This window comes from Hypanus sabinus, chromosome 6, assembly GCF_030144855.1.
Source record: "Hypanus sabinus isolate sHypSab1 chromosome 6, sHypSab1.hap1, whole genome shotgun sequence".
Taxonomy (NCBI): Eukaryota; Metazoa; Chordata; class Chondrichthyes; order Myliobatiformes; family Dasyatidae; genus Hypanus; species Hypanus sabinus.
In genome coordinates, this window is record NC_082711.1 from 99,391,633 (window position 1) to 99,406,055 (window position 14,423).

At 38.4% G+C, this 14,423-nt stretch overlaps 1 protein-coding gene across 1 annotated transcript in view; it reads left to right on the top strand.

Moving 5' to 3' along the window:
- The window catches only part of LOC132395719 (histone deacetylase 9-like), a 470,412-nt gene that overhangs the window by 27,170 nt on the left and 428,819 nt on the right, over nucleotides 1-14,423 (top strand). The window contains exon 2 of the mRNA XM_059972669.1: nucleotides 4,338-4,481. Within this exon, the coding sequence (XP_059828652.1) occupies nucleotides 4,338-4,481 (144 nt within the window). The remainder of the gene's footprint in view (nucleotides 1-4,337; nucleotides 4,482-14,423) is intronic.

Below are 14,423 nucleotides of genomic sequence, written 5' to 3' on the forward strand. Positions count from 1 at the left end.
GGCAATTGGGAACAACCACAGGGGAACTCTACACTGGCTGTCTATTACCCTTCCTTCTCCTGACAGTCACCCAGTTACCTGCTGCCTGTAACTTAGGGGTGATTATCTTCCTATAGCTCCTATCTATCACTTCCACAATCTCCCGAATGAGCCAAAGGTCGTCAAGCTGCAGCTCCAGTTCCTTAACACGTTCTCTGAGGAGCTGCAGCTAGGTGCACCTGGTGCAGGGTGTGGTTATCCGGGAGGCTGGAGCTCTCCCAGAAATCCCACATCTCACACACAGAACAGAACACAGCCCCTGCTGCCATTCTCAATGCTGTAACTGTGCTGTAACCGTTGAGGAATGAAGAAGAAAGAAGAAGAAACTTATTGAATACTGTATTTAACTCACCCAAGCCTGAGGAGAAAATGCCAATCTGACACTATCTTACTCACACAATGGCCATTCTGCTTGCCCCTCCTTATTTTCGGAGGCATCCTAAGGCAGTGCACTCAGTACAGCTTTCCAAGCTGATATTTTTTATTTGTTAATCTTTTTGTCATGCCATGATATCCGTTCAAACTTGGCTGGCTCTTAATCTGAGTGGTAGTTTGTTATCTAGCACCTTATAAAATGATTGTTACAATCCAAGTCATGAACAAGTTCCGGTTTTATAGTCAGGCACACTCCCACTGACCCCTCCCAGCCTGTACATGCAGGTAACCTCCCTCCAGCCTCCACCCAGCTGAAGGGATTGACCTGCCGCTCAATCCAGACTCAACACCTGCAGCCTATTTAACCCCAGTTCTCGTCCACAGTCCTCATTCACCCATTGAAGCAGCAGGCCTCAACCAGCTGCTCTTGACTTTCACTCTCCCTTGATGCCTGTTGTGTTTAGTTTCTGCTCTCTCTGGTTCTGTGGACCTTCATAGCTTGTTATTTTGTGGTTTGTTATTAAAGTTATCGTTCACCGCTGAATCATCTCTGCTGCTCTGCAACAGTAATTGCAAGAAAAGGATGGGGCATAGGAGAACGTGTCTTAGTTTCATTTTAACTTTAAGTGAGGTGAGCATGTATGATGTGGTAGTATGATGATGTATTCTATTCATGTACCTATTCTATGCTATTCACATATAACCTATAATGAATTACTTCGGCAGTGTACTTAATCAAACAATATATTTACATTACACAAATATTACTGAAAAATTAAATACACAACACTCTTTCCTGCTTAGCTATAAACTCCAACTCAATATAGAATGCTTCTCAACCATATAGACAGTGTACTATATAATGCAGCTACTATATAGACATCCATCGCATAGTAAATTTTAAATTGTCCTATTCAGGCTTAAAGCTTTGATCACTCTGGAGAACTTCTTATGCTTGTGGGATAATCTCTTTCCTGCCAAGGAGGGTTCACTCTGTTTAGCAGGTGAGACTTGTGGCTGTGAAACAATTTCAGGTTCTGGGGCCTCTTCCATGGTGGTTGTATGAGTTGAATCTGGGTCTGCAGGAAAGTGGTCCTGAAGGCTTTAGACAACTTTCTTCTGGAAGTGTTTGCATCCTGAACAATGCACAGCAAACTTCACTGGACAATGTGGATCATAATGTGTGAGTACAGTGTCTGACGTCACCATTTCCTTTACCTTTTGGAAAACCACCTCACACTGCTCTGTCCATTGTCATTTCTTCCAATTCAGTAGTAAAGTGTTCAAGGGGTAGAGCATAGTGGCCAAGCTTGGCAGGAACCTGTTATAATTGACAATTCCTGAAAAGGACAACTGTGACACATATTTTGGCCTTGGAGCACCCACCACTGCTTGAAGTTTCTCAGCACACTTTTGTAAATCTTGTGCATTAATGGTGTGACTACAGTTAGTGATGCTCGGTTTAAAGAACTCATACTTGTTTCATTGTGTTTTAGGCCCATAATCGTCTAATCTTTTTAACACTTTCTTGACATTTTGGAGATGTTCCTTGTTATCCTTACTGATAATGATGGTGTAATCCGGGTAACACTGAATATCTGGGCACCATTGCAGCACTTGGTTTATAGCTTTCTGCCAGAGTGCAGGTACAGATACTACTCCAAAAATAAGTTTATTATAGCCTTGGTGGATGTTTATGGTGAGAAACACTTTGGACTCTTCTTCAACCTCCATCTATAGGAAGGCCTCAGGTAAGTCCATTTTCCTAAGTGATCCCCTCCATTTGCAATGATCTCCTCTATCCTGAGCAGAGGGTATGGATTTCAGTATTGGGTTGATATTGGCCTTAAATCACCACAGATCCTGACAAACCCTTTCTCTTGGCTACTGGGACTACTGTGTTGCCCATGGGCTCCACTCATCCTTGGAAAGAATTCCTTCAGTCTCCATGCGATCTAGCTCACTGGCTACTTCATCACAGATGGTATAAGGAACTAATGGGCTTTGTAAAACTTGGGTTTGACATTTCCATTTGACACAATTTTATCCTAGTTATGTTTGAGTTTTCCAGTGTCATCCCTGAACACAGTTGTTGGCATCATTCAGTACCCTTCCTAATTCATTTTCAGTTCACATGCGTGGCATGCGAATGGTAGCGAGATCTCCATCAAGTTGTAGCTGTCTCAGCCACTCACAATTCTGGCCCTTCTGTTTTTACCACATACGTAGAAGCCCAATGTGTCTTGTTGTTTGTTGTATTTCACTGTTACGAATATCATATCATTTCTCCAGTAAAAGTTCTTAGTTCGATATCTGAAGGATTCAGTTCAGTACCTTTGAAATGACATTCAAACTCATTTATTGGAATAACTGAAACAGCTGAGCAAGTGTCCAATTTTATTTTAATTAATTTGCTGTTCACTTCTGGTGTAAGCCATATTGCTTGTCTCTTGTCAATTTTCACATTGTAAATCTCAGTCTACACATTCCTGTGTCACTCTCATCACAATCAAATTGTTCATCTACAACATACGGTCAAGTGCTCTTTTTGAAACTTCAACTTGATTCTTTATCTCTTCCTTGTGCAGTCCATTTATTTCTGTCTATCCAACATGCTCTTTGTATGTGTCCTGTTTTGTTGCATTTTCTGTCAGTTTCATCTCCAAACCTGCATTGGTGTGCTGTACGTGAGCTCCTGCCACAATGAAAACACAGTTTGTTTATCCAAGCAGGCTTCCATCGAGACATTGCAATTTAGTTCATGCTCACTTTCATTATTGACTGCAACTCAATTGTATCTCTGTCTGCTGTTTCCATTGATACAGTAATTTGAACTGCTCTTTAAATGTTAGTTGTGTTTCAGTTAGGAGCTGTTTTTGATCACTTTCTTTTAAGATTCCGCAAGCTAAACAAATCTGTCAATGATTCATTGAGCCTATCACTGAACTGACAATGCTCAGGCAATCTCTTCACCTTAGCTACAAATGCTGAAATGGACTCCCTTTCCTTTTGATTCCACTTATGACAGCTAAAATGCACTGCAATCACTAGTGGTTTCAGTTTTAAACGTTCATACATTGAGTTCATGATACCCTGATGAAAGGTCTCGGCCTGAAACGTCGACTCTATTATTTTCCATAGATGCTGCCTGGCCTGCTTGAGTTCCTCCAGAAGTTTTGTGTGTGGCTTTGATTTCCAATGTCTGCAGATTTTTGCTTGTTTATGATATCAGCAAAGCTAATTTCAGCTGGTATGGTTGAAGCAGTCAAAGTTCTAAGAAAACTGTATGCTTTTACACCTATCACACTCAGCAAAACTGGTACACGCTTCTCATTGGCCAAATTATTTGCTTCAATGTTATGTGTTGTAACTCCAAAACCTAAAACTAATTGCAACAAAAAGACAGGAGCCCAGGAGAATGTGTCTTAGTTTTGATTTTACTTTAAGCGAGATTTGACGTGGCAGTATGATGACATATACCATTCATGTATAATTACAATAAACTATTTAAAAAGCAAAGAATATTTAATCAAGCTATATATTTAAAATATTACTCAAATATTTTAAATCTTACCCAAATATTACTGAAATATTAAATACATAACAGTAAGCTTCTCCTTACAAATTAGAAATAGAAAAAAAATTGACCTGTGTTATATGAAGGTTGCAATTAATTAAATTCCTCATTAGGATCTGTTCTCACAATGACCACTTTTACTTTTAAGGTTTCAGAATCAATTTTTGGTCTGTATTTCAAGTCGTTTCCACAATATTCAACTGCAAATTAACATCAGCTGCTCCAAGAAGAAACCTCTTTGGTATATTTCAGTTAAAGTTTGATGGTGAAAAGTTTCAACTGTTTAAAACTTGGTGTAGAATTTTCCAGTACTTTTGTTTAGTGGTTTTATTATTTTGCATTAAAGTCATTTTAGAGAGAAAACAAGCTGAATATAATGCAGAAGTACCTATCAAGAAGCAGTTTCCCCATGCAAGAAGGTTCATCAACCTTGGCAGAGGCTTTGATCCATTTGCAACTACACTGCCTTCATATCAACACTGGGGTCATGGTGAGTACTTACTCAGTGGAGAATAAAGACTTGTAAGATTGATTGTAATTATAATATTTCTACAACATTTAACATGTAAGACTTAGTTAATAAGAAAATGAAGTTACTTGAGTGCAATTAAAGCTCAAAATGGTGACTTCTGTGCTACTGGACATTTTTAGACAATGATGAGCTTTGATGTATTAAGTTTATGAAAATGCTTTATAAGTGAGCTTCTTGTCTATTAAAAACAAAGTGACAGTTTCATTCATACTCCTACTTTTTAATCTGAATATTGGATATAAAGTGAAACATAGTGTTGCGTAGTTCCTGCTTCACATCATTGGACTGATTATTTTGGTTTTCATTTTCTGTGAAAGCCAGAGGGTTATAAAATAATATACTTTATCCATCATTCAAATAACTGTGGATGCTGCTTGTAGTTCTTTGTTTAATTCTCCAAGGCACTGTAAAGCCTCGCTCCAAACATCTTTTTTTTTTGAATGATTTACCTGTGTTTTGTTCTTCTCGTGTGAAAGGCACAAGTGTTTCTGGTTGTAAAGCATGATTGTGCATCATTTAATTTTTAAAATCTCTGGTAAAAGCATCAAAGAAAATTTCAGTCCTTCCAATAAATAGAAAATGAATCAGGCAGCATCATCAGACGACTGCAAAAACACAATGAAATCTGGAAATTGGGAATTTGCTGATCAATTTACCCTTTTTTTAGAAGCTTTAGTTCAGGCATATCTCACGATGATACTCCATTGAAAAATCTGTGAGAATGTTGTATTTATTCTCTAGAAGGCCATTAAACTCACCAGGTAAGGTTACAGCTTGTTTAATCTGATGTATAAAGATTTTATTTTCAAACTGTCAATTAATCTGGCATTGAACATTGCCCGATTTCTTCAAATTGAATTATTATTGTAGATTTTAAAATGTATTCCTGTTCATTTAGTTCTGTTCAAAAGTTCAAAGTTCAAAGTAAATTTAGTATCTAAGTACACATATGTCAGCACATACAATCCCGGGATACATTTTCTTGTGGGAATACTCAATAAGACCATAATAGAATAATAACAATAAAAATGAAAGACTGCACAAACTTGAGTGTTCATCCAGTGTGTGTGCAAAAGACAACAAACTGCAAATACAAAAAGGAAGAAATAATAATAATAAATAAATAAGCAATAAGTATCGAGAACATGAGATGAAGAGTCTTGAAAGTGAGTCCATATGTTGTGGGTACATTTTAATGATGAGGCAAGTGAAGTTGAGTGGAGTTATCTCTGCATGTTCAAGAGCCTGCTGGTTGAGGGTTACTAGCTATTCTTGAACCTGATGGTGTGACTCCTGAGGCTCCTGTACCTTCTTCCTGATGGCAGCAGTGAGAAGAGAGCATGACCTGGGTAGTGTGGGTCCCTGATGATGGATGCTGCCTCCCTGTGAAGCACTCCATGTAGATGTGCTCAATGTCAGGGAGGGCTTTACCTGCGATGGACTGGACCATAACCATTATTTTCTGTTCAAGGGTATTGGTGTTTCCATAGAAGGCTGTCAATATAACCTCCACCAGACATTCATAGAAGTTTGTTAGAGCTTCAGATGACATGCCAACTCTTCACAAACTCCTAAGGAAGTAGATGTGCTGTGGTGCCTTCTTTGTAATTGTACTTTTGTGCTGGGCCCAGGACAGGTCCTCTGAAATTATAACACCAAGGAATTTAAAGTTACTGACCCTCTCCAACTCTGATCTTCCAATGAAGGCTGGCTCATAGCCTCTGGTTTCCTCCTCCTGAAGTCAAGAATCAGCTCCTTGGTCTTGCTGACACTGAGTATGAGATTGTTGTTGTGTCACCACTCAGCCAGATTTTCAATCACCCTCCTCATCACCACCTTTAATTCAGCCTATGACAGTGGTATTATCAGCAAACTTGCATATGGATTTGGAGCTGTGCTTAGCCACACAGTTATAAGTGTAAAGTGAGAAGAGCAGGGGGCTAAGCACACAGCCTTCTGGTGCGCTTGTGCTGATGGAGATCATGGAGGAGATATTGTTGCCAATCCGAACTGACTAGAGTCTGCAAGTGAGGAAATTGAGGATCCAATTGCAGAAGAGGAGTCCAAGGTCTTGAAGCTTATTGATTAGTTTTAAGGGGATGATGGTATTGAATGCTGAGCTGTAGTTGGTAAACAGCATTCGGGATATATGTATCTTTGCTGTCCAGATATTGCATGGTTGAGTGAAGAGCCAATTAGGTGGTATCTGCTGTGGACCACTTGCGCCAGTTGGCAAATTGGAGTGGATCCAAGTCACTTTTTAGGCAGGAGTTGAAATGTTTCATCACCAACCTCTCAAAACACTTCAGCACTGTGGATGTAAGTGTTACTGGATGTTAGTCATTGAGGCAGGGTACCACATTCTTTTTAGGCACCAGAATAAGTGAAATCTGCTTGAAGCAAGTGGTTACTTCAAACTGCTGAAGTAGAGGTTTTAAAGTTCTCAGTGAACACTCCAGCCAGTTGATCAGCACAGGTCTTTAATAATTGGCTAGGTAGCCCATCTGGGCTGGATGCTTTACGAGGGTTCAACTTCCTGAACTCTGCTCGCACATTGGCCTTTGTAATGTTCTCAATATTTTTCCCTCCCTCTATTTTGCATTTTGTATATGATTAATATTGAACCTAATACCACTAATTTACATTATGTGGTTTAGATTGCACATCTCATTAAGTTTGATTGAAGTGTAATTGGTTAATGTGATCCACAAAATCCCAGGTGCATTGCAAGTGGTGCTGTGTTGGAATAGATTTCTGATCATAACAATTTCTAGTGCAAAACCCTGTAGAAAATTTCTCATTCGGATGAGGGGTTATTATCACTGAAATTTGTAATTTGGTGCAGCAGGACACTGCAAAGACACAAAATTACTACAAATTACAAAATAAAATATAGAGTTAAAAAAACAGAACAATGAAGTAGTTTTCATGGGTTCATATAGTAGACTGTTCAGAAATCTGGTGAAAGAGGAGAAGAAGCTGTTTCTAAATCATTGAGTGTGGGCCTTCACACCTTTGTACCACCTCCCCAATGGAAGTAACAAGAAGAGGGCATGTTCTGGAGTGTAGGGATCCTTTGCAATGGATGCCAACTTCTCAAGGATAGGCCTTTGTAGATGTCTTCAACAGTGCGTAGGCCTGTGCCTGAGATATTGCTGGCTGTGCCTATAACCCTTGGCAGCCTCTTCCAATCCTGTGTTTTGGAGCCTTTATATCAGGCTGCAATGAAACCAGTCAAGATGCTTTCTATAGAAATTTGCTAGACTCATTGGTGACTTGCCAATTCTCCTCAAACTCCTAACCATAGTATAGTCTCTGGTGTACCTTCTTTGTGATTACACCAGTGTATTGGACTCAGGAGAGATCGTACAAGAACTTAAGGCTGCTCGCCTTTCCACTACCAACCCCTCAATGGGGTCTGATGTACGTTCTCCAGATTTTTCTGTTCCTGAAGTTCAAAGTCAATTCCTTGGTTTTGCTGACGTGGAGTCAAGGTAGTTGTTGCAACACCATGGAAGTAGACAATCTGTCTCAGTCCTATACACCTCTTCTTTGTCATCTGAGATTTTACCAACTATCCTGGTTTCACCTGCGATTTATTAATTGGTGTTTGGGTACCTGAATGTGAGTCATTTCCTGACTGCAAAATTAGGGATATACATTTTTTGACAATATATGTTTAGAATTCCAATATTCTCCACATCATGAAGTCAGGAGCTGGACCGTGTAACTGAAGACACTTGTAATAGAAGCTGACAGGCAATGTTTTGTTTTCTAAACTGTTGGGTGCCACACACTTGTTCTTGATAAAGGGACTCATTTATCTGTATCATCAGGTTCCCAAGTGAAAGCAATAATTACCTCCATGCATCAGTGACTAAATAGGCACAGTTTGTCTTAGCTTAATGCCTTATTAAGATATTGTATTTTATTTATTCATAAAAAATGTAACTTTCAAATGAAAGATAAAACTAAATTATTTAGCCCTTTAGTGAAATTAAGACTAGTATACACATAAGTAGATCTAAATCTGTTTACGTTCATCCATGAAAAATCTCTCAATTTATTTCAGCGATCACCAACCCTTTGATGGGAAAAAGTGTTCAGGGTTTCAGTATGCATTATTGGAATGTATTTCCAGAGGTCAAAATTCCAATTTCACCATGCTTGCTTTAAGAAATTCTTCTTTTAAAATAACTTGTACTGTACATTTCATTAATCTCAATCTTCATTATTTAACCTTTTGGAACAAAACCTTATTTTCCAACATTACATACCATGTACATAAGTTTTATCCATACAATTGGTTATTCCTCTAACAATCTGTTTTCAGCTATTTGTTCTGCTAACAATAATTGCAGTATCTGCAGATTGTGTACACTTCCAAATGATTCATATATTGCTGGGTGTCTCCATAATCCTGGGAATGCATTTTATCAGTTCCCAATAATAATCATAGTCCATCCTTTTACCCTTACTCCTACTTCCCAGCCTCCAAATATAAGTGTTTTCATTTCAGAATCAGAATCGGAATCAGACTTTAATCGCCTACTAGTAGCTGTGCACATACAAGGAATTTACTTCCAGCAGGTGTTGTCTCTCTGCTCATAACAATAATAATGATAAATATAAATGAAAATATAGATTATACATACAAGTAGTGCAGTCCAAGTAATGGTTAGCCGACAGTTAATCGGCAGTTAACTGTTCAGCAAAGTGACCGCAGTAGGGAAAAAACTTCCCCAGTGCCTATTAGTCTTAGTCTGGAGGGATCTGAAGTGCCTACCAGACCGAAGCAGTTCAAACAGTATAAAACTTGCATTTATCCTATCAAGCTCCTAAGTCTTTTTTTCATATTTTACTATAACAAAGAACAATTGGCAAAACATTCAGCACACCTTAAATTCTTTGATGAAGTAATGTAAGAGGACCAAAGGGTAATATAATAGACAAATAAAAATAATCTACTGCAAAATTAACTACAGACAAATCTCAGAATATCTTTGATAGGGAAGAAATAGCAGAATGAAAATTAAGCTTTAGATCAGCAAACACATAATATTACTTGAAGACAGAAGGGAAAGAGATCAGTGTTCACTTTGTGAGTTGGAAAAAGAATGTAAAAATCATGGTGAGGCAATTTTGAGGAATACACAGTCATATAGTGAATAGAGAAAAAAATACAAGAGGACATCATCATTATACTATCCTGCACCAGTGCTCTGTATAATTTGTATATATTGGAATTATTTTCAGTACTCTGAAGATCGTCTAAACTATTTTTTGCATGATTATCTACTTTTCACTTTATTTCTCCAGATTATAAAAGCCTTTGTTAAGAAAAGTTTAGCAACAATATTCCACAGCCAATGAGAAGTAATGTTACTTTTAAATCGAAAAGAGAATTCAGGAGAAAGTTCCATAACCAAAAAGTGGTTACAATGTGGAACTTGCTACCACAAGGTGTATGTGCAGCAAAGGTGCATTAAAAGGAACCTAGATAAGCATATAAGAATAGAATATGTTGCCAAGATTCAATGAGATATGGCGAGAAAAGGCTTGAGTGGAACATACATAATGGGCTGGGTTGTTCAGGTGAATTCCTTCTTTTTGAGCTGTTAATATTATGCAAAGCTCAATCAACATTTTTCTCCTTCTTCATTGTGGTCTTATCTGTATCTATTTATAAGGAACCACATTTCTCTTAACAAGTTTACAGAAAGATGGTTACCACCAAAGTTGACACCTCTTACAAATTTGTTTTCAAATAGCATTTTGCATCCTATCATGACCTTAATAGCATTTGGTTACTAATGACAGACTTGCTTACTTCCTTCATTTCTTCGAATTGCTTTCAGTAGCCACTTTTATTAGTTACCTCATGTTCATAGTGCTCTGCTGCTGTAGACAATACACTTCAAGGTTTGACATGTTGTGCATTCAAAAATGTTCTTCTGCACACCACTGTTGTAATGTGTAATTATTTGCCTTGCTGTCAGCTGAAATAGTCTGACCATTCTCATTTGACCTCCCTCATTAACAAAGAATTTTCACCCACAGAAGTGCCACTCACTGGATGCTTGTCATTTTTGCACCATTCTCAGTAAACTCTGGAGATTGTTGTACTTGGAATTCGCAGGAGATAAGTAGTTTCTGAGATACTATTGCCACCCTGTCTAGCATTCAATAGTCAAAGTCACTTTGATCACATTTCTTCTTCATTCTGATGTTTGGCCTCAGTCAGTCTGGGTTGGCAATGTCATCTCCAAAGTCTCCATCAGTACAGGTGCACCACAAGACTGTGTGCTTAGCCCCCTGTTCTACTTGCTCTACACTATGGCTGCGTGGCTAAGTACAGATCCAATGCCATATTCAAGTTTACTGATGACTCACTATCGTAGGCTGAATCAAAGGTGGTGACAAATCAGCATGTAGGAAGGAGATTGAAAATTTGTCTGAGTGCTGCCAAAACAACAACCTCTTACTCACCGTTAGCAAGATCAAGGAACTGATTATTAACTTCAGGAGGAGGAAAACAAATCCATGAGCCAGTCCTCATCAGAAAATCAGAGTTGCTGAGGGTTATCAACCTTAAATTCCTTGGTGTTATTATTTCAGAGGACCTATCCTGGGCCCAGCATGTAAGTGCAATTCTGAAGAAAATAAGGCAGCGCTCCTACTTCCTTAGGAGTTTGTGAACATTTGGCATGACGTCGGAAACTTTGACTAACTTCTCTAGATGTGTGTTGGAGAGTATATTGACTGGTTTCTTCATGGCCTGGTTTGGAAACACATTGAATGAAAAATACTACAAAAAAAAGTGTATGCAGCCCAATCTATCACAGGTAAAGCCCTCTCCACTATTGAGTACAGCTACACGGAATGCTATTGTAGGAAAGCAGCATACATCATCAGGGACCCTCACCGCTTAGGCCATGCTCTCTTCTCACTGCTGGCATCAGGAAGAAGGTACAGGAGCCTTAGGATTCAGACCATCAGGTTCAGGAACAGTTATTACCCCTCAACCATCAACCATCAGGCTCTTGAACCAAACTTCACTTAACTTCATTTGCCTCATCATTGAAATGTTTCCACAACCTATGGACTCACTTTCAAGGAGTTTTCATCTCATGTTCTCAATATGTCTTGCTTGATTGCTTGTTTGCTTGTTTATTTATTGATTGATTGATTGATTGTTTTTTTCTTTATTTATTATTTATTTATTTATTTCTGCATTTGCAGTTTTCCTGAATGGTGTTGAGCTTCATTAATGTTATTACAGCTGCAGCCATCTAGGTTAGTAGAGAATATGCTATAACAGATTATCCAAATCGAGGAAACATCTTTGGATAAAAAGAGTTAAGTTGTTCAGTCATTGGATACACAGTGGGAGACACCACAGATGTACCACACAAAGCGCTGTGGGTCAGCAAAGGAAATGGATAGTTGACATTTGTGGTTAAATCCTTTCATCTGGAATCCACTTGAAGGACTTTGATATGAAGAGTCTTAGCTCAAAACTTTGACTGTCCATTTCACTTCATAGATGCTGAGCTCCTCCAGTGCTTTGTGTATTGCATAGGATATACAGTTTTTGATATTTATGTGGGTGGTTCCACTTAATTTCTGGTCTCTGGAGAATCTCAGTATGTTGATAATGGAACACCTGACAACGGTGATGTCTTTGACTGTGAGGTTTAAGTAATTATTCACTCCCTTCCTGGAGATGGTCAATCCTAGACACTTCTGTGCCTTTACACAAATTGTCTACTTGCAATACACTTCTGCTATAACTGTAACACTATACTCCGCATTCTGTTTTGCCCTTCCCTTTGTACCACCTTGGCATATTAATAATGATCTGTGTAAATAGCATGCAAAGCAATGTATCTCAGCACACTAAACCAATGAGCAATTAAGAAGGTTGCTTGCGACTTGACAACACAAGCCTGAATGTTTTCCAGATCTTCCACATGTCGGCATGGGCTCCTTTATTTTCCAAGGAATTGCAAATAGAATCAAACACTTGCCTTTTATTTTTTTTTTTGCGAATTTCCTCCTGTGACATTTGTTGTTTCTGTAGGTCTGTTGGTGGAGGAAAGGTCTGAATAAATTAATTACTTCAGAATCCTTATTTTCTTGAGCATCATTCATGATCAAAGTAGCCTTGTGGCAGTTTCAAATGCAATATTTTACTGCAGATTACTGAATATGAGGAAGCATTTCCATGAATGTTTATATTTCCCCTTTGTTATTAAGTGGAAGCCATTTGAACCACTGAATCCTTACTGGCTTTCAGAGTAATTCCACAAATCCCTTTCTCCCACATATTACCCTCTAATGTGTTTTCTCACACATGCCTTTTAACTCTGATGATAACCCCAGCTAACAATGATGCAAAGTTTTTTGTCCTGATTAACCTGTCAGCCACCATATCATTGGGATATCCAATGACATTGACTCAACCAGCAGAAACCCATTGGTTTCACATGGAGAATTAATGACAGCATTGATGACTTTTTTTGGTCAAGTGCGTGGATAGGTGGAAGGGCAGGTAGCAGTGGAGGAAGGTGTGAGCCTGCAGAAGGAGTTAGACAGATTGGGAGAATGGGAAAAGTGTGGCAGATTGAATACAGCATAGGAACAAGTATGGCCATGTGCTTTGGTAGAAGGAATAGAGGCATTGACTATTTTCGAAGTAAGGAGTGAATTCAGAAATCAGATGTGAAAAGGGACTTGAGAGTCCAAGTGCAGGATCTCCAAAAAGTTAATTTGTAGGTTGATTCATGAGGAAGGAAGGTAAATGCAATGCTAGCATTCATTTCAAGAGGACTAGAATATGAAAGCAAGGATGTAATACTGAGGATTTATGGGACATTTGTCAGATAACATTTGGAGTATTGTGAACAGTTTTGGGCCCATATCTAAGGAAGGATGTGCTAACATTGGAGAGGGTCCAGAGGAGGTTCACCAGAATGATCCCAGGAATGAAAGAGTTAATGTATGAAGACAATTTGATAACTCTGGTTTTGTACTTACTGGAGTTTAGAAGAGTAAGGGGTCATCTTATTGAAAGGTAGTGAATATTGAAAGGCCTGGATAGATTGGACATGGAGAGGATGTTTCCAGTAGTGGGAGAGTCTAGGACCTGGGGGCATAGCCTCAGGATAGGATTCTGTTCCTTTAGAATCGAGACATGGAGGAATTTCTTTATCCAGGGGGTGGTGAATCAAGGAATGCATTTTCATAGATGGCAGTGAAAGCCAGGAGGTTGATAGGTTCATGATTAGTAAGGGCATCAAAGGTTACAGGGAGAAGACAAGAAAATGGAGTTGAGAGGGAACATAAATTAGCCATGATCATATGGTGGGCAGTCTCAATGGGCTGAATGACCTAATTATGCTCCTATATCTTATGGTCATATGGCGAACGTTCAAATTCCGAATGCAGAATACTGGAGGGAATGATTGAAGCTGGGTTGCGGGTGTACCACTTTGTTACATATAACAAAGTACTCTTTGCTTTTATATATTGAAACCTGTTTTAATATTTTGATTTGCTAAGGTAAGAATATCTTACTTTAAATCAGTTGATGTAATAACTGATAGACAACACTAGATACAATTTGTTTAATGACAAAGTTTTAGTAATACTTTAAATAAAATTGGAGTAATGTGTCTCATGTGAACCTCTCAAAATTCAAAGCAAATTTATTATCAGAATACATATAATGCACTGTATACTACCTTGAGATTAATTTTTTAGGCATTAACAGTAGACAAACACAATAGAATCAAAGAAAAACTGCACAGATGGACAAACATCCAATGTGCAAAAGACAACAAATTATGCAAATCCAAAACAAAACCAATAAATATATACATAACAAACATTGGGAAC